The sequence below is a fragment of the Podarcis tiliguerta genome (genome assembly GCF_965153285.1).
Source record: "Podarcis tiliguerta genome assembly, chromosome: Z".
Taxonomy (NCBI): domain Eukaryota; kingdom Metazoa; phylum Chordata; class Lepidosauria; order Squamata; family Lacertidae; genus Podarcis; species Podarcis tiliguerta.
This window is the reverse complement of record NC_139553.1, coordinates 49,637,435-49,657,938: the sequence shown is the minus strand read 5'-3', so window position 1 is coordinate 49,657,938 and position 20,504 is coordinate 49,637,435. Positions and strand designations below refer to the sequence as shown.

The following is a 20,504-nucleotide window of genomic DNA, read 5'->3' as shown; positions in this document are numbered from 1 at the left end:
TAATCCCTGACCACTGATCCTGTTAGCTAGGGATCGTGGGACTCAATGGGTATCGTCAATCTGTTGGCAACTGTGAACGACTGCAATTAGTCCGCCAGTAGGCATGTCCAACAGGTAGATTGCAATCTACTGGTAGATCACGGGGTGTTCCTGGTCTCTGGCCCCTCAGGGATCTTCTTCCCCCAAGAATAAAAAAAGAACAAAAGGAATAAAAAAAGCTCAACAACTACTGCTTCCTGTTATGTTCTGTGTATATCGCAAGGCTCATTCGGTTTCATTCATTCATATTTCCCGTTCCATTCATTCATATCTTCCGTTTCTTTCCCTCATTTGCTTCCTTAGAAAAAGCTTGTCAATGTTGGCTTCTGGAAAAAAGCCGGACAGCTTTGCCTTTCCAAAAAAAACGTGGCAACTTTTGGCTCCTAGCCAAAAAGTGGACCATCAAATTAAGGTCCACTATTGGACTGGGGGTTCAAGACCCTCAACTGTGTATTAAATGTATTCGACTTTTGATTATGTTCTGTGTGTATCGCAATGCTCATTCAGTTCCATTCATTCATCTATTCCAGGGATGTCTAACAGGTCAGTTGCGATCTACTCATAGATCCCCACGAGGTTTTGGTAGATCGTAGTTGATCTCTGGCTCTCTCGCCCAGCCCTCCATTGTTGTATGATCTCTGGAAGGGAAGACGGAACTTTCTCTGTGCTGCTGTTTTTATGCATAGTGATTTTTTTCTTGAGTGACTTTACCCCTTTGTCCGTTGCCTTTAACCCCCGCCCCCAGAAAACAGAACTCCCCCCCCCAAAAAAGCTCCTCCCTAAAAATAGCTCAACAACTTTGAGCTGAACCCCCCCATAAAACAAGGGTAGATCACTGCCAGTTTTTAATTCTGAATTCAGTCTCTTGAGAGTTGGCCACTCCTGCAGTTCCATTCATTCATATATTCCGTTCCAATCATTCATATATTACCTTTCACTCATTCTTATCTTCAGTTCCAATCATTCATTTGCTTCCCAAGAGAAGCTCTACAACTTTGATCCGTCCAATGACAACAGGTAGATCACTGCCAGTTTTTTTGTACTGGGAGTAGATCACAGTCTATTGAGAGTTGGACATCCCTGTCCTACAGGAAAAAGCAAGGGATAGTATGCAGTGACCCAAAACAGCTTTCATATGTGTAACGAGACAAGAATCCAATATCTCTATTGCGCAGCCAAATACTGTATTTTTGCATCTATAAGATGCCCCCTATTTTGAGGGACTCCGATTTAAGAAAATGGGGGAGGTGGCCCCCGTGTATAAGACGCCCCCAAATTTTGAACATTATTCTTTAGGGGGGAAACCTAGTCTTACACATGGAAAAAATGTGGTAACTAATTGCAATTAAAACTCCACCTGTCTTCCGTTCTTATTAGTTCTTTGTTTCTCTCTCACTTTTGAACAGAACTGTGAACACTAGGACCCTGGAAAGACTCCAGACTCTCCACTTCAGGAATTTGGGGTTCCCCCCAAGTCATATGAAGGCCTTGTTTTTGGAAAAGCTGCTTGTTGAACACACACACCACCCCCCCCCCCGAGTTTGGCGCTGGAAAAGAAGTAAAGTCTACCCTGCCTAACTTTGCACCTTGGAAACCTTTCAGGTAGACTGTTGCTTTAATGAGTTTTCGTTAGAGGGACTGTTTGAACGCAGGTTTCTCGAAGGGACGGGAAGGAAACGTTTTCCCTTCCGTGAATTGTTCATTATTCTGTTAGTAGCTTGTATTGGAGATTTACCAAATATTGTTGCACAGAGCACAGCCAGCCTAATAAAATGAAACCTAACCTTTATTAAACCACCTTGTCCTTGTCTTAACTAGCTTCACATGCACGCTCCATTATTGAAGGAGAGCTTTGTTTCAATCGTTAAGAGTGAGCCATCTTCCTTTGCGACAGGTTGGACTGTTTCTGCCATAAAAAAATCTAGCTTAGGGCTAAGATCTCTTCCGGCGCTTGGCAACAAATGTCTTGCTCATGGCAAGTGGAAGTTACGTATTTTTCCGTCTATAAGAGGCCCCCATGTATAAGACGCCCCCTATTTTGGGGGACTTAGATTTAAGAAAATGGGGGGAGATGTATCCAGGTATAAGATGCCCCCTTATTTTCGACATTATATATTAGGGGGGGGAACCTAGTGTTACACAGGGGGAAATATGGTATTTTGGTGAGCTCGCCAACAATTACCGAGTGCCATCATTGTAATGTAGCGCTGTCGGGAGACCAATGCCCAAATAACCTGCCAGGAGCCCCACCCCAACACCAAATGTTTGGAGGGGGCCCGGGAAGCCCACTGCATGGAGCGTCTTCCCTGATTTACCTTTAAAGCAGGCATAGGCAAACTCCGGCCCTCCAGATTTTGGGACTACAATTCCCATCCTCCCTGACCACAGGTCCTGTTAGCTAGGGAATTGTAGTCCCAAACATCTGGAGGGCCGGAGTTTGCTTATGCCTGCTTTAAACCCATCTTTATTTACTTTATTTACATTGAAAGTCATCTTAAAGTCATGGACCACCCGGAATACGTTTCCACAGGGGAAGCCTCTTCACTGTTGTGAAGCCAGCGCGCATCTGAGCATGTCAAGAAAGCGAGAGGCACGGCGTCAGCAACATGCCCAATCCGTCAAGCTGGGTCACTGCGCATTTTGTTTTTTCTGGGCTTGCGCAGGTTTGGGGCCAAGCCCCATTGAAGTGAGCGCCAGCCCCACAGCAATGCCACCCCTGTCCTATGCTCCCCATTGTGTGCTTGCCATTGCTTGCGCTTTGAACAGGTTTAAAAACAACAGCAACATGTATTTAAGTCAGGCATTCTTAAACTCAGCCCTCCAGCTGTTTTGGGACTACAATTCCCATCATCCCTGACCACTGGTCGTGTGAGCTAGGGATGGTGGGAGTTGTAGTCCCCAAACATCCAGAGGGCCGAGTCTGGGGTGCCTGATTTAAGTTGATATTCACACGTCAGTTTTGTGCATACAGTGGTGCCTCGCAAGACGAAAAGAACCCGTTCCGCCAGTCTCTTCGTCTTGCGGTTTTTTTCGCCTTGCTATTAGCGGCTTAGATCAGCTGATAAGCGGCTTAGATCAGCTGTCAAGCGGCTTAGCTAACAGCTGGAATCGCAAGACATTTTCGTCTTGCAAAGCAAGCCCATAGCAAATTCGTTTTGCGAAGCACCTCCAAAACGGAAAACCCTTTCGTCTAGCGGGTTTTCCGTCTTGCGAGGCATTCGTCTTGCGGGGCACTACTGTACTGGTGTACATAAAAGCAGTATTGAACCCCTGAGGTTGTGTGTGTGTGTGTGTGTGTGTGTGTGTGTGTGTGTTGTGGTTTTGTTTGTTTGTTTGTTTGTTTTTGTCTTCATTAATTATTCTGTCCTTCTCTTCGTTTGACCTCGCTGCTTGCCTCTGCTGTTTGTGTCAAGCAGTGGTGGCCAAACTTGGCCCTCCAGCTGTTTGGGGGTTACAATTCCCACCACCCCTGACCACTGGTGTTCCCTGTTTGGCAGGGGGTTGGACTTGATGGCCCTTGTGGTCTCTTCCAACTCTATGATTCTATGATTCTATGGTCCTGTTAGCTAGGGATGATGGCAGTTGTAGTCCCCAAACAGCTGGAGGGCCAAGTTTGGCCATGACTGGCATAAAGCAACCTATTTAGCCTCCTGCCCTTGGACAGTGTTCTGCGTAAAGCAGTGATGGCCAATCTGGGCCTTTATGCCACCACTGGCATAAAGGGATGAAGTCTGTGGCTAAGAGAGAATGCAGCTGTGTCCTTGTCCTCCAGTCCTGAATCGCTCGGTGTCCCTTGTCAAAAGATTAATAATAATAATTTATTCTATAAAGAGCGGCTTCCCAGATCAGTGACCCCTTGGCTTTCAGGGCAGATGTTCATACTGGCACGATGCCCCATTTCTTGGGATTGCAGTTGGGAACTAGAGATCCAGCCCCCTTTCCATTTCATCCTCTGCCCTCTCCCAAACTTTTTGCCATTCCCAAATATTTTAGAGTGGTGCCTTAGGTTGAAACAAAATGTATTTTTGTATGATCACTCTTTTCATTCTGGCAGAGACAATCATTTGGACAAGCATGATGACTCCAGTGTTTTCCCCTGTGCAAACTGATGCCTGTTGAATGCTGTATGTAAACGCGTATTAAGTGTTAAATAAATTTTCCCATTGAAAGCAGCCTGCAGTTGGTTATTAACAGATGATCCAAAACTGTTGCTGTCGGCAAGGAGAAATGCAGAGCTTCTGAAACTGACTTTGTATTGACCTATCGTTGGTTTAATAATAATAATAATCAGAATAGATTCAGGTAGGTAGCCGTATTGGTCTGACACAGTCAAGATAAAAAATTTAAAAATTGTCGCACCTTAGAGACCAACTAAGTTTGTTCTTGGTATAAGCTTTCATGTGCATGCACAATTCTTCAGATACACTGAAACAGAAGTCACCAGACCCTTATATATAAAGGAAGGGCGGGGCGGGGGTTTTCTTCATAATTACTTTTCTATGTATTTCTAATATAACTGTAAAAAACGACTCTGAAAATGTATTAGTCCAAAAAGCAAACCTTCCTCCCAGTTGTCAATATGAAGAGGATACCAGCAAGGTTGAACCTTTCTGTAAAAAATAAATAAATAAAATCAAGTCTTGCTGATTCGTGATTTACCATATTTTCCGCTCCATAGGGCGCACCTAGTTTTTAGAGGGGGAAATCAAGAAAAAGTAATTATTCCCCCCCCCCAGCCCCAAAGAGCAGCATACAGGCTGCGCGCGACCTCTCCCTGCCGGAGGGGTTGCGCACGGCTATGGCACAAGCCAAGATACATCCCACTCGCTGTCTTGGCTTGTGCCATAGCCGCGCGCAACCCCTCCGGCAGGGAGAGGCTGCGCGGGGCTAAAGAAGCCATAGCCACGTGCAGCCTCTCCCTGTCAGAGGGGCTGTGCACGGCTATTCCTGAAGCCTTCTGAGCGCAGCGCAAGTTCCTCAGGCTTCGGGTTCCTTTTGCTGAAAGGAACCTGAAGCCTCCAGAATGCAGCGGGAACTTGCGCTGCACTCCAAAGGCCTTCAGGTGGCTATCCCTGAAGGCTGGAGAGCGAGAGGGTTCAGTGCGCACCAATGCCTCTCGCTCTCCAGGCTTCAGCCTGCATTCGCTCCATAGGACGCACACACATTTCCCCTCAATTTTTGGAGGGGAAAAAGTGCGTCCTATAGAGCGAAAAATACGGTAAATTGTGATTTATATCCTGATTAAAATTGATTTGATTTAAGTTAAATCCACCGTGGTTCTCAACAAGCCTGAAATTGAGAGAGAAGCCTCTTGAAATGGGGGGCAGATGTACAGCGATCCAACTCTAAAAGCTGAATAGTAGAGATACTCTCTTTAGGGAGCAGTCATTGTTCTACATCAGGGATGTCTCCAACTCTCAATAGATTGTGATCTACTCTCAGTGTAAAAAAAACTGGTTGTGATCTACCCATTGTCGTTGGACAGATCGAAGTTGTTGAGCTTTCTTTTTTTGTGTGTGAATGGAACTGAATTTATGAATGAATGGAACTGTGAGCATTGCGAGATAAACAAAACCTAATTTAAAGTCGATTATATAAAACACAGTTGACGGTCCTGAATCCACAGTCCAAATGGTGGACCTTAATCTGATCAGCAAAAGTTGCTGATCTTTTTTTTTGAAAGGCAAATTGTGGAGCTTTTCTTAGGATACCAAAGTCGTCGGGCTTTTTTTGGAAAGGCAAAGTTGTTCAGCTTTTCTTAGGAAGCCAGAGTGGTTGTTGAGCTTTTTTTTTTTAGGAATCAATGAATAAATGAAACTGAAGATATGAAATGAATGAAACCAAATGAAGCCAAAGTTACCGCGTTTTTTTCGGAAAGGCAAAGCTGTCCGGCTTTTTTCCGGAAGCCCCCAGAACAGGCTGCCTACCCCAGCCCCCAGAACAGGCTGCCATCCACAAGCCTTGCAAGCCCGGCAGGAGTTGCTGCCGGGCTCGCAAGACTTGCGGGCAGCAGCCTGCAGCCTGAAGCACGGTGCGCCCTCCAGAAGGCGCCCCATGCTTCACGCAGGTGTCCGCAAGCCTTGCGAGCCCGGCGGGAGTTGCCACCGGGCTCGCAAGGCTTGCGGATAGCAGCCTGTTCTGGGGGCTGGGGGGGGGGGGATAATTTTTTTTTATTCATTTCCTCCCCCAAAAAACGAGGTGCGTCCTATGGGCCGGTGCGCCCTATAGGGCGAAAAATACGATACACAGAACATAACAGGAAGCAGTAGTTGTTGAGCTTTTTTAAATTCCTTTTGTTCTTTTTTATTTTGGGGGGAAGGAGATCCCTGAGGGGCCAGAGATCGACCAGGAAAGCCCCACGTTCTACCAGTAGATTGTGATCTATCTGTTGGACATGCCTGTTCTACATGACTGTTCCATAGACATGGTACAGCCTTGTCTGCAGAACAGGAATGTTTGGAAATCAGGCACAAAATCAATTGGGCCTTTCTCTGAAAAGAAGTGGCCTTTGTCCCAAATTTCTCAGTGTCTTTCGGCGTTGTGAACATCCGCCTTTCCCCCTCAAAGAAGAACGAAGTGCCCTCTGGGAATTCCCACCTGTGTACTATGGGGTTTCCTTTTAGGGCTTCTACTAGAGGTTTAGATTTCTCTCTTTCCTCCTGTCGCCTGGTTGGGGTTATCTTATGGATAATGATCTAATTTTCTTTTTCTTTTTCCTTTTATAACGGGGTGGCCAACTCCCAAGAGACTGCGATCTAAACTGGCAGTGATCTGCCCCCTTTTCTGGGATTCAGATCAAAGTGGGTGAGCTTTTTTTAGGAAGGATAGCCCTTTTAAAAAAAAAAGGGATTCAGGTCTAAGTGGGTGACTTTTTTTTTAGGGAGGTTCAGGTCAAAGTTGTTGACCTTTTTTAGGGAGGAGAAAGGCACCATTTTAAATGTTGAGCTTTTTTAGGGGAGCCAAAGTTGTTGAGCTTCTCTACAGACATCCAGTCATAATCTACCTGTTGGACATGCCTGCTTTATAACAACCAAATAACATTTCTTCATCACATAGATCTTTGCTCAAATTGACCTTTGACTTCCTCCCATCCCCCTCCCTGACTTCCAGATGTAATCACTTTTATCTGAGCATTTCTGAATTGCCCTGTTTACCATATATCCATACTTATGATCTCATTTTCATCCATTCTGAGTTTTTTCTTGTTACTAGTTTGTCATACTTTGTCTCTGGTGTCCATCTATGGTTTGATGTTCCCACACGAGGCTTCCAGGAATGGTGAAAAATAAGGGACTCCTGTCATATGGGACCTGTGAAGCTTCCCACAGCCGGCATGCAAAAACGGAATACAAACCCAGGCAAGTTGAAGCAAAGCAGCGAAGATGCTGGACCTTTATTTGAGATTTCTGCGGCAGCAGGGTCAAAGCCAGTCTCGCCAAGGAGGAAAGGAGAAGACTCCAAACGGGAGACGTTTCTTACTTCTTAAACAGTTTTGAACCAAGCACACGTAGATTTCCGTAATCCCCCCTCCCCTTAATTCCCCATGAGACACTTCATTGGACGCAACCTTGGGTGTGATAACAGATACAAGTATCAGCTAAGAATGGGTGGAGGAAATTGTGTGTTGCAAATGTTTGCGTTTTATTCCTTCGTGCGCATCAAGGGTTTCATTGTGTTAATCTGCGAAGGCCAGGTTTTCTGGAGACGTTTCTGGGCTGGACCATGTGATGCTGATCAGATCTGCATATTGACATACTATCACCTAGGGCACAGGTGTCAAACACAAGGCCCGCGGGCCGAATCCGGCCTGCCAGACCTCGTCATGTGGCCTGTGTAGCCGCCAGCGGCCGCCAGCCTTCACCTTTTATTCTCGCTTTTTTTTTTGACACAAGAAAGCCGCCTCTTCAGCGCATGCGCGGCAGCCTACAAGCCAGAGAACGTCTGCCCTCTAGTGGCGCCGGCCGTTCTACACAGGAAACCTCCACTTTACGTGCATTCAGGAAACCTCCACTTGTTTTTATATTGAGCACATGAGGGTGACCAAACTGCTGGTGCGGCCCCCGATGAATTTGAGTTTGACACCCTGACCTAGGGCAGGGATGTCCAGCTCCCAAGAGACTGTGATCTACTCACAGTGTAAAAAAAGCTGGCAGTGATCCACCCGTTGTCGTTGGATGGATCAAAGTTGTGGAGCTTTTTTTGGGAAGCCAAGTCCAGCCCCCACAAGATCCGAGGCACAGTGGACCGGACCCCTGCTTTTCATTGTCAAACAAATATGAAGGCATCATTGCTTGTGGAAACTGACGTTGCAAAGGGCTCAGGCCAGCCATCTCCTGGCTTTCATGGGATTTTTGATATGGAAGAGCACACAAGCATTTTGCTTCCCACCCCACCCCAGGATTCAGTTTAATACAGGCAGAGGGCCTTCTTGGTGGTGGCATCCTCTCCCATCAGATCTCAAGGAAATCAGCAAGACGTCTGAAGGCAGCCCTGTTTAGACTTTTAAAGGGTCAGTGAGTGACCCTTTAAAATGGCCTCAAACTCTCTCCCGATCTTTTGCTCCCCAGGAAGGAGAAGCAAAAATTTCTGTTTCAAAAGCAGCCATGTGATTTCAGCCCTCATCTTACTGCTCACTTAGAAGTTAGTAACCTACCATACTTTTCCTTGTATAAGACTAGGGTGTTTTTTTTTACTAAAAAATAATGCAAAAAGGCGAGGGGTAATCTTATGCCTGGGGGCAATCTCCCTCCATTTTCTTAATTTTTGAGTCCCCCAAAATAAAGGTAAAGGACCCCTGACAGTTAAGTCCAGTCCAAAATAGGGGGCATCTTATACAGTGGTACCTCTGTTCCGGAGCCCCGTTCGCATACTGAAGCAAACGTAACCTGCGTGTGCGTGGGTCGCAATTAGCCACGTGCCCATGACGTCATTTTGAGCATCTGCGGAAGCGGCGAAACCCGGAAGTAACACACTCTGTTACTTCCGGGTCGCCACAGAGCGCAACCCGAAAATGTTTAACCTGAAGCTACTTCAACCTGAGGTATGACTGTACATGGGGGCATGTTATACATGGAAAAAGACTAATTAGCTGTATGTGCTCAGTTATCAGCAAGTACCGTACTTTTACATGTAGAAGACGAGGTTCTATATAAGACTCAAAGCGCAGGCTGCAAAGACCCCTCGGTGACCACAGCGGGTGCAATTTGTGGCAACCCCCCCTAAAAAAAGCTCAACAATACCCCCCCCCCAATTTTGGAAATTTTTAGTCCCTCAAAATAGGGGGCATTTTACAGAAGGGGGAGTCTTCTAAACGGGAAAGTGCGGTATATTTGGTTGTGTGAAGCTTGAGCCGAAACATCAGCTGGCACCCACGAAGCATGGCAAGAAGGCAAGAGGATCCCAGCGAGGTTGAACCTTTCTGTTTTTTAAAAAATGATTTAAATCAAGTCTTCCTGACTAGTGATTGAAATCCAGTCTTACAGAATATATGATTTAAATCAAATCCACCCTGGTTATCAGTAAGTACATTTGGATGTGCAAAGCTTGAGCCTAAACTTCGGCCGGCACCTGTGAAAATAAAAGGATCTTTCCTTAAAAAAGGGGGGGGGGGATTTTAAGCAAGGTTAGCAGCAGGTAGGATGCTAAGGCAGAGCTTTTATTGAATGCCACCTGTCAGATGGGGAGGGGGAAGCCTAAAATGTGGACAGGAGAGTGGGCAGGTTTTCTCCAAGCACACGGATCAAGCCCCTCCAGGGAAGAGGCGAGGCCACGCCCCCCCCTTTGCCCCTGGCGCCGCCCCTTACAGCTTCTTGGCGCAGGTGGGGCAGTAGACTTGCTCGCTGTGGAAAACGAAGGGCTTGTTGGCCAGCGGGATGGAGCACTTCTTGCAGTTGAAGCAGTAGTCGTGCCAGGAGTGGCCTTCATGGCTGACCACGTTGGTGCCTTTCCCGAAACCTGCCGGTTCAGAGGAGGAGCAGGGAGGGAAGGGTTAGAAAGGAAGGAGAAGGAAGCACACAGGTCACTTATTCAGGCAAAGGCAAACTTGGCCCTCCAGCTGTCTTGGGACTACAACTCCCATTGTCCCTAGCTCACAGGACCAGTGGTCGGGGATGATAGGAACTCCAACACAGCTGGAGGGCTGAGTTTGCCTATGCCTGGAAGCAGGAGTGGGGGAGTTCGGGGACAGGTAGGTGGGCTTCCCTCCAATGAGCCCCGCCCCCAGGTCTCCCAAGACTTGTAGGCTTCCTCAAACCTGGCCTACAACTCTAGCTAGCAGGACCAGCGGTCAGGGATGATGGGCGTTTTAGTCCTCAAATAGCTGGAGGGCCAAGTTTGACCACCACTACTCTAGATCAGGCATGGCCCAACTTGGCCCTCCAACTGTTTTCGGACTACAACCCCCATCATACCTAGCTCCCAGGACCAGTGGTCAGAGACGATGGGCGTTGTAGTCCCAAAAGAGCTGGAGGGCCGAGTTTGGGGGTGCTTGACTTAATTGCTTATGAGCTAGGCCAGGGATGTCCAACTCTCAAGAGACTGCGATCTACTCCCAGTATAAAAAAACTGGCAGTTGGACATATCAAAGTTGTCAAGCTTCTTTTGGGAAGCAAATGAACGAATGGAACTGAATATATGAATGAATGGAACGGAATATATATCTTGTGTATCCTATAGCAGAAGAATCTGATATATCCTATATCCCAGTGATAGCTGAACTTGGCCCTCCAGCTGTTTGGGGGCTACAACTCCCATTGTCCCTAGCTCACAGGACCAGCAGTCAGGGACGATGGGCGTTGTAGTCCCCAAACAGCTGGAGGGCCGAGTTGGGCTGCCAATGCAGTAGTCCAAGTGGAAGATAACCAGAGCATGCACCGCTCTGGGCAGAGAGGGGTCTCATCCTGCGTCCCAGATTGAGCTGCCCTGGACACAGAATGGACCTGTGCCTCCTTGGGTCCAAGATCACCCCCAGGCTGTGCAGCTGGTCCTTCAGGGGCACAGTTGCCCCATTCAGGACCAGGGAGTCCCCCACACCTGCCCACCCACAACAGGACTGCTGCCTTGCCAGGATCCAACCTCAACCTGTTAGGTGCCACCCATCCTCCAACCACCTCCAGGCACCTGTCCCGGACCCATCACTGACCCACCTGTGATGGGGTTCTTGCAACCACTGCATTTCTTGGCCACAAAGGACTTGTAGCAATCAACGCAGTAGAATTGATCCTCCACAGCTGTGAAGCGCTGCCCTCCCAGTTTCTTGGAGCAGGTGGCACACACAAAGCACTCGGAGTGGTACGGTTGCTCCTGGTAGGCGACCCCTCCGCAGGTGATGGCCTGGCGTGGGGAAGGAAGTCAGAGGTCAAGCGCTGCTTCGACTCCTGGGGAACCATTCGTCCCAACCGCCCCGAACCCTGTGTCACCTGTGGAAGCTTTCTCTCTTCTGTTCTCTCTTCTGTTTAAAGCAGGGTGGACAATGATTTTTTAAATGATTTTTAAAAATATATATATATATTTGGATGGGGGGGTTTCATTTGAATTAATTTAACGACCATTTGTATTGAAAAATTTCATTTAATTTAAATTTTATTTACGGTGGTACCTTGGTTTGTAGACGTCTTGGTTTGCAGACGTTCTGGATTACAAACATATCAAACCTGGAAGCGCTTATCCTGGATTGCAACCTTTTTTTGGATTACAGCCCTTCCCCCCCTTTTTTGGGGGGGGGGAACGAACAATTTTGGGGGGGAGGCACCATTGGCAAAAGCGTGCCTCAAGTTCCAACCTGTTTTGGTTTACAGACGGACCTCTGGAACGGATTATGGTTGTAAACCAAGGTACCACTGTACATTGTACAACATAAATCCACCACAACATAAAACGTCAGAATAAAAGACTTCCTTTATCCTGTACATGGCCTCCTTGCTTACTTCTTATAAACTGTTTTCTTCATGAATTATTATTCTGATTTTTTCAATTATGACTTTAAAAAACCCACAAACTCTTTATTTTGATTTAAATGGGATTTTTATTATTATTCAAATCAGGATTTTTAAAATGAAATACTTTGGGAAGAAAAATCTTTCTAAAGGTTTTCTATTGAAATTACATTATAGTCCAAAGGCTATTCGTCAGGAGATAAGGATTTATTTTTAAGTGCTAAAACTCAGTCTGTTGGGTTTAAAAAAGAAAAAATGTTTAAGCACATCAGTTAACAAACGTGGATCCATATGCTATCACGTTACTGTTTTAGTGAAATAAATGGTTTAAATTGTTGTGAAGGAAATGTTTTTTCTCCTTCCAATCAAATACAGCAGAAAAGTTGTCCAAATAGAAGCAGTTAACTTATGAAACCTCACTATAATTTCATCTTTATCTGTCAATGTATTTCTCATAGTAGAACCAAATCAGTCATATTTTATTTAACTGTAAAAACTCCTCTGAGAATTTATGATTCCAAAAATGAAACCTTCCTCTGGTTGTCAATATTAGGAGGATGCCAGCAAGGTTGAACCTTTCTGAAAAAAAGGTTTTTAATCAAGCCTTAATGATGAGTGATTTAAATCAAAAGGGCCAGAGGGCCAACCAGCGTTGTTAAGCTTTTTTAGGATTGAAGTTGCTGAGCTTTTTTTAGGATTTTACCTAGGGTGGCCAACTCCCAAGAGACTGCGACCCACTCACAGTTAAAAACTGGCAGTGATCTACCCCTTTTTGGGGGTGCAGGGCAAAGATGTTGACCTTGTTGAGCTTCTTTAGGGAGAGCCAGTGATCTACCACAGATGTCCAGTGATCTACTGGTAGATCATGATGCCTGCTATCCCTATCCCTATCTTTAACCCCTGTGAGTGCTGCAACCCATCGCCACCTTGGACTGGACTGAACCTTCCTGGAGTCCCTTGACCCTGACCTTATCTCTACCATATGTCCTCCGTTAAGAACTGCACCAAGAGAGGCCATGGTGAAAGAAGAGTGGGCGCATTGGTCGGCATAAGTGCCTTTTGGCGCACCTTCCGAACTGGCGGAGGAAACTCTGATAATGAGCGCAGCTCCGAGCCCTTTGGGGGAAAGCTGGGATCCAAATGGGATCCAGGTAAGCTGGGGGAGGGTGGGTCGGCACAACTTACCTGCTTGCACTTCACACAGGTCTTGGCAAATTTCTGCTCATGGCAGGAGGTGCAATAAATCTCGTCGTCCTTGGGGAAGAAGCTGGCGGTGCCAATCACCTGCTTGCACTGGCTGCAGGTGAAGCACTCCTTGTGCCAGACAGTCTTCTTGTATTCCACATTCTGGTCGCCTGCAAAGAGGGAGGGAAAGAGATGGCGCTCACTGCCAGATTGATGCAATTTGTGGCACTGAGAAAATTGTGATTCACGAATGGCAAGCTGAAAGCCATCATTATTATTATTATTATTATTATTATTATTATTATTATTATTATTATTTATTTATTACTTATAGCCCACCCATCCAGATGGGTTTCCCCAGCCACTCTGGGTGGCTTCCAATCAATTATTAAAAATGCAAGATTAGGGATAGGGGTTAGGGATAGGAATTGGGGTTAAGGATAGGGGCTAGAAACAGGAGTTGGGGATAGGGGTTAGGGATAGGAACAACTTTGAACTGAACACCCCCCCCCCAAAAAAAAGGGGGTAGATCACTGCCAGTTTTTTTTATACTGGGAGTAGATTGCAATCTCTTGAGAGTTGGACGTCCCTGCAATACAGCATCAAACATTAAAAATTTTCCCTCAACAGGGCTGCCTTCAGATGTCTTTTAAAAGTAGGATAGTTGATTATTTCCTTGACATCTGAAGGGTGGGTGCCACCACCAAGAAGGCTCTCTGCCTGGTTCCCTGTAACCTCACCTCTCGCAGTGATGAAACACAGTGGTCTAAATCTCTTGGACTCTAAAATTGGAAAGGGGACAACATCCCCTCAGTAGAAGATTGGTTAAACAAATTGTGTGAACTCATCAAGTTGGCTAAACAAATTATGTGAATTCATAGAGTTGGCTAAAATGACCGCAACCATGAGATTTCCATTGGAACCAAAACTTCAGAAGGAACGGAACTAGTTTGGAAGAATGACCAAACATTGATCCAAAACAAATGGATTGATATGCGTGGGCTAACTTCGTAAAGGAGTGGGAAAATTATTGTCAGATTGTCCTGGGGGCCAAAGTAACTAAAATATATTAGGGTGATTCATTAAAAAGTCTGGTCTTACTACACTAGGAATTATATAGATATATCTGAAATTTTATGCATATCAGTTAATATCTTGACCCTGCTCCACTGAAAAGCATTGGTTGTTCAGTAGGACGGTTTATAAAAAAAACTATTTTGTAAATGCCTGCTCCCAAGTTCTTATCTTACCACACTAGGGATTATATAGCTATAGCTGAAATTTCATGCATATCAGTTAATATCTTGACCCTCCTCCATGAAAATAGCTGTTTACTTGGCCATTTTCCTATGTTGTGAAGGCTGAAATGTCAATTCAGCAGAGCAGGATCAAGATATTAACTGATATGCATGAAATTTCAGAGATAACTATATAACCCCTAGTGTAGTAAGATAAGACCTTTGGAACAGGCATTTTAAGAAAAAGGTTTTTTATGAACTGCCCATATTTCTAACAGATTCAAGTAGGTAGGCATGTTGGTCTGCCATCGTCAAAATATACCAAAACCATTCTTTAAAAAGATAGTTCAAAAGACTTTTCTTAAAAATCTAAAAACTTCCTTAAAAGAATCAAGTCTTCTAAAAAGTGATATGATCTAAGAAAGTCTTTCAAATAATTCTTCCAAAAGAATAAAAAGCAGCACCTTAGAGACCAACTGAGTAGTTTTAGGTATAAGCTTTTGCATGTATGCACACTTCTTCAGATACACACACAATGACAAGTTCAAAATGTATTAAAGGATGTCGTGTTGTCAGAGTATCAGACGGAGTGTGTATTACACACAAAACCTCATACCTTGAAAGCTTATATTTAGTTGATCTTTAAGGTGCCACTGGAATTATTAAAAAAAAAATTCATCTTGTTATTTATTATGACACACACACACACACAATGACAAGTTCAAAATGTATGAAAGGCTGCCATGTGGCAGAGGGAAGTCACAGAAACAGAATGAGAGAGGAAACGGGGATTTTTATCAATGTCATAATTGACACTAGATTCTGCAATACAAAGATGAAAATAAAAAATAAGAATAATGAATTTCTTGGACTATAGTACATGGATTATAGTGGGGTGGGGCTGGCAAAAAACATGCGTGCTCTTCCAGGTCAAAAATCCCATGTCAACCAGAAAGCCGGGAAACAGTTTGCAACTCCACTTTCAACAAGCAATAATGCCTAAATGTTTGTTTGACAATGAAAAGGAAACCAAACCATTATTGCAGAATATTCTGCTACCAGAGATTCAGTGGGAACCCTCTGTTTCCACTTTTAAATACTGGCTGAAAACTCCTCTATTCCAACAGACAATGAAGAATACCTATTTCTACAATAGCTACCTGATTTCTGGTTTTGATTATTTATATGGTTCTTGCAGTTTGGATTTGTTAAGAGCTGCCTCTACCTGTTATGAAATAATAAATACCATATTTCCCCATCTATAAGATGGCCCCATGCATAAGATGTCCCCTATTTGGGGGGGACTCAGATTGAAGAAAACGGGGTGGGGTGGGGTAGATGGATCCTAGTATAAGATGCCATCTCATTTTTGACATTATTTTTAAGGGGGGGGGGAACCTAGTCTTATACACGGGGAAATGTGGTAATTTTGATCAAGCTAGAACAGGCATTGGCAAACTCAGCCCTCCAGATGTTTTGGGACTACAACTCCCATCATCCCTAGCTAACAGGACCAGTAGTCAGGGAGGATGGGAGTTGTACTCCCCAAACATCTGGTGGGCCGAGTTTGCCTATGCCAGAGCTAGGAAAAAATAGACATCTATACCTAGGTATTCCCAAAATGTAGACCCACTGTTTCACTGGAGGACTTTCAATTTTGTGCGCTCATTTACCAAAGATGTGGTGCGCCCGCAGCGGCGCTTCTCATTCACAATATCGGTGCCTGTCCAACTCAACAGCGGCACTTGTCATTCTCCGTGGCGCCATGTGTGCAAAATTAACTAAATTTGGGGGGCACTGGGCTGGTCTTTGCACCCGGCCAGCGCATATGTGAAGGGCTAAAGTATATTTTGTCCAGAACATGGTGGTGGATGAGTGTTCAGACCCCTGGGCTCTCACTTGTGGGGTGCCTCAGGGTTCCATCTTCTCCCCCATGCTTTTCAATGTCTACATGCAGCTGCTGGGAGAGATCATCAGGGGATTTGGGCTGGGTGTTCATCAGTATGCGGATGATAACCAGCTCTACCTCTCTTTTAAATCAGAACCAGTGAAGGTGGTGAAGGTCCTGTGTGAGTGTCTGGAGGAGGTTGGAGGATGGATGGTGGCTAACAGATTGAGGTTGAATCCTGACAAGACAGAAGTACTGTTTTTGGGGGACAGGGGGAGGGTGGGTGTGGAGGACTCCCTGGTCCTGAATGGGATAACTGTGCCCCTGAAGGACCAGGTGCACAGCCTGGGAGTCATTTTGGAGTCACAGCTGTCCATGGAGGCACATGTCAATTCTGTGTCCAGGGCAGCTGTTTATCAGCTCCATCTGGTATGCAGGCTGAGACCCTCCCTGCCAGCAGACTGTCTCACCAGAGTGGTGCATGCTCTAGTTATCTCCCGCTTGGACTACTGCAATGTGCTCTACATGAGGCTACCTTTGAAGGTGACTACAACTAATCCAAAATGCGGCAGCCAGACTGGGGACTGGGAGTGGCTGCCAAGACCACATAACTCCAGTCCTGAAAGACCTACATTCCTCCTGGGACATTTCCAGGCACAATTCAAAGGGTAGATGCTGACCTTGAAAGCCCTAAATGGTCTCGGCCCAGTATCCCTGAAGGAGCACCTCCACCCCGGACACTGGGGTCCCTCTCCCAAGATCCTTTTGGCGGTTCCCTTCTGCGAGAAGTGAGGTTACAAGGATCCAGGCAGAGGGCCGCCTTGGTGGTGGTACCCACCCTGTGGAACACCCTCCCAGCATATGTCAAGGCAATAAGCAGCTATCTGACTTTTAGAAGACATCTGAAGGCAGCCCAGTTTAGAGAAGTTTTTAATATTTAATGATGTATTGTTTTTAACACTCAATTGGGAGCCGCCCGGAGTGGCTGGGGAAACTCAGCCAGATGGGTGGGGGTATAAATAATAAATTATTATTATTATTATTATTATTATTATTATTATTATTATTGGGCTGGACGGGTCTTTGCACCCTGGCAACATGTATGTGCAAGACAGCTCTGGTTTTGTGCGCAACATTAAAAATGAATTCGTGTTACGTAAGTATTTTGGTAAAAGAAATGTTCCATAAGCCTGCTGGCCGCCCCATGACAAGGCTCCATAGTCGAGTGGGGCAAGAAGCAAAGGAGTCCTACCTGCCACGATGGGCTTCTGGCAGCCCTTGCAGTGGGGGGCCTGATCCATGGTGCACTTGTTGCACCACACTTTGTTGTGCTCCTTCAGCATGAAGGGCTCGTTGACCAGAGACGTGGAGCACTTGAAGCAGCGGAAGCAGTTCTCATGCCAGTAGCGGTTCTTGAAATGCAGCTCCTGGAGGGAGGGAGGAGGGGAAGGCAGCAGAATTGAGGTTGAATCCTGACAACACCGAAGTCCTGTTATGGGGGAGACAGGTGGGGGCACTCCCTGGCCCTGATCAATCTATCTATCATCTATCTATTTAATCTATCAACCATCTATCTATCTATCTATCTATCTATCTATCTATCTATCTGACAGCCTTAGCTTATTGAGCTTCTGTTCCAATTTCTCTGCACATTTCCCCTCCTCTACTCGATGATTTTCACTGTTTCCCTTTTAAAGGCAAGAGCGTGTAACTAGAGAAACCAGCCAGGTAAGTTTTGCATGCTCATGGTTTTTTTTTTTTAGCAAGGCTCTCCAATGCTGCCATCTATTGGTTCTTATCCGGCAGTTCCCGGTCCAATTTTTTCCATCTCTCTTTATGGGGGTGGGATAACAGTCACGAGGAGGCCGTGTCATATTCAGGCATGTCCCAACTCCCAGGAGACTGTGATCTACTCCCAGTATAAAAAACTGGCAGTGATCTACCGGTTGTCATTTGAGGGTGGGGGAGCATGCGTGGGGTGGGTATATTGCCCAAAGTTGTTGAACTTTTTTGCGGGGGGGGGATTGCACAGATATTTTTTAAGCTCCCCCCCCCCGTAACTTTTTGTACACGATAAGAATCCGGCGATCTACCAGGATCGGCCGGGGATCTACCGGTAGATGGCGAGTGAGAAGCTAGTCTTGAGCCAACCGCTATGCGTTCAAAAGGGGGATGCACTCTGCTTGGCAAAGGGACTTGCTAGCACAAGTTAGGAAGAAATATATAAAAGATAATCATAATCATAATTCATAACAAAAAAATAAATATGTAAAAAAAAATATTTATTTCTGGCATAGTCGAAATAAATTAGAAAATTAGCACCTTGGAGGCCAACTCAGTTTGTCCTGGGTAGAAGCTTTCGTGTGCAGGCACACTTCTTCAGATACCTTTTTTATTTTTTATTTTTTCCATCAGGTGGATATTTTAGTTCCAAAAAAGTTCGCTGCAGATCTCTTAGGGGAGCATCCCTGTCTGTAGAGTTGGAGCAGGATTGTTTGGTATGTTTGGGGTGGTGGCCAGAAGCATGTAGATATCATAGAATCATAGAATCATAGAATCATAGAGTTGGAAGAGACCACAAGGGCCATCGGGTCCAACCCCCTGCCAAGCAGGAAACACCATCAGAGCACTCCTGACATATGGTTGTCAAGCAGGAAACGCCATCAGAGCACTCCTGACATATGGTTGTCAAGCCTCTGCTTAAAGACCTCCAAAGAAGGAGACTCCACCACACTCCTTGGCAGCAAATTCCACTGTCGAACAGCTCTTACTGTCAGGAAGTTCTTCCTAAGTTCTTTCTTCTTTAGGGGGAATCTTCTTTCTTGTAGTTTGGATCCATTGCTCCGTGTCCGCTTCTCTGGAGCAGCAGAAAACAACCTTTCTCCCTCCTCTATGTGACATCCTTTTATATATTTGAACATGGCTATCATATCACCCCTTAACCTCCTCTTCACCAGGCTAAACATGCCCAGCTCCCTTAGCCGTTCCTCATAAGGCATCATTTCCAGGCCTTTGACCATTTTGGTTGCCCTCCTCTGGACATGTTCCAGTTTGTCAGTGTCCTTCTTGAACTGTGGTGCCCAGAACTGGACACAGTACTCCAGGTGAGGTCTGACCAGAGCAGAATACAGTGGCACTATTACTTCCCTTGATCTAGATGCTATACTCCTATTGATGCAGCCCAGAATTGCATTGGCTTTTTTAGCTGCCGCGTCACACTGTTGGCTCATGTCAAGTTTGTGGTCAACCAAGACTCCTAGATCCTTTTCACATGTACTGCTCTCAAGCCAGGTGTCACCCATCTTGTATTTGTGCCTCTCATTTTTTTTGCCCAAGTGCAATACTTTACATTTCTCCCTGTTAAAATTCATCTTGTTTGTTTTGGCCCAGTTCTCTAATCTGTCAAGGTCGTTTTGAAGTGTGATCCTGTCCTCTGGGGTGTTAGCCACCCTCCCAGTTTGATGTCATCTGCAAATTTGATCAGGATGCCCTTGAGTCCATCATCCAAGTCGTTGATAAAGATGTTGAATAAGACCGGGCCCAAGACAGAACCCTGTGGCACCCCACTTGTCACTCTTCTCCAGGATGAAGAGGAACCATTGATGAGCACCCTTTGGGTCCGGTCAGTCAGCCAGTGACAAATCCACTGAGTGGTAGCATAGTCAAGACTGCATTTTACCAGCTTCTTTACAAGAATATCATGGGGCACCTTGTCAAATGCCTTGCTGAAATCAAGGTAGGCTACATCCACTGCATTCCCTTCATCTACCAGGCTTGTAATTCTGTCAAAAAACGAGATCAGGTTAGTCTGACATGACTTATTTTTCAGAAATCCATGCTGACTATTGGTGATCACAGCATTCCTTTCTAGGTGCTCACAGACTGTTTGCTTAATGATCTGCTCCAGAATCTTCCCTGGTATTGATGTCAGACTGACTGGGCGGTAATTATTTGGGTCCTCTCTTTTCCCCTTTTCGAAAATAGGGACAACATTTGCCCTCCTCCAGTCTGCTGGGACTTCGCCTGTTCTCCAGGAATTCTCAAAGATGACTGCCAGTGTTCTGAGATCACATCTGCCAGTTATTTTAATACTCTTGGATGCAGGTCGTCTGGCCCTGGAGACTTGAATACATCTAAACTAGCCAAGTATTCTTGTACTATCTCCTTAGTTATTCTGGGCTGTGTTTCCTCTGCTGAATCATTTGCTCCAAATTCTTCAGG

General features: G+C 45.6%; 2 protein-coding genes and 2 long non-coding RNA genes across 7 annotated transcripts in view; 2 read left to right on the top strand and 2 right to left on the bottom strand.

Moving 5' to 3' along the window:
- Positions 1 to 1,833, top strand: part of LOC310668918 (uncharacterized protein) — a gene marked incomplete at its 5' end in the record, with an annotated part of 31,153 nt that extends 29,320 nt beyond the window's left edge. Inside the window, one exon of the mRNA XM_083422240.1 lies at positions 1,446 to 1,833. Within this exon, the coding sequence (XP_083278366.1) occupies positions 1,446 to 1,453 (8 nt within the window). The 3' untranslated portion in view covers positions 1,454 to 1,833. The remainder of the gene's footprint in view (positions 1 to 1,445) is intronic.
- A 4,905-nt stretch (positions 1,834 to 6,738) lies between these two features.
- Positions 6,739 to 7,217, top strand: LOC310669136. Its single transcript, XR_014507038.1, has 2 exons — positions 6,739 to 6,899; positions 6,954 to 7,217. It is a non-coding gene; the product is annotated as an uncharacterized lncRNA (long non-coding RNA).
- A 185-nt stretch (positions 7,218 to 7,402) lies between these two features.
- LOC310669120 lies at positions 7,403 to 8,246 on the bottom strand. The gene is made up of 2 exons (XR_014507017.1): positions 8,128 to 8,246; positions 7,403 to 7,801 (listed from the first exon to the last, which is right to left on the bottom strand). It is a non-coding gene; the product is annotated as an uncharacterized lncRNA (long non-coding RNA).
- A 141-nt stretch (positions 8,247 to 8,387) lies between these two features.
- FHL1 (four and a half LIM domains 1) overlaps positions 8,388 to 20,504 on the bottom strand; it is a 69,466-nt gene continuing 57,349 nt past the window's right edge. For all 4 annotated transcript variants that reach the window (XM_083422678.1, XM_083422676.1, XM_083422679.1 and 1 more), the window contains exons 3-6: positions 17,536 to 17,710; positions 13,158 to 13,327; positions 11,184 to 11,370; positions 8,388 to 9,993 (exon numbers count right to left, since the gene is read on the bottom strand). In XM_083422678.1, coding sequence (XP_083278804.1) covers positions 9,839 to 9,993; positions 11,184 to 11,370; positions 13,158 to 13,327; positions 17,536 to 17,710 — 687 coding nt within the window. In that variant the 3' untranslated portion in view covers positions 8,388 to 9,838. The remainder of the gene's footprint in view (positions 9,994 to 11,183; positions 11,371 to 13,157; positions 13,328 to 17,535; positions 17,711 to 20,504) is intronic.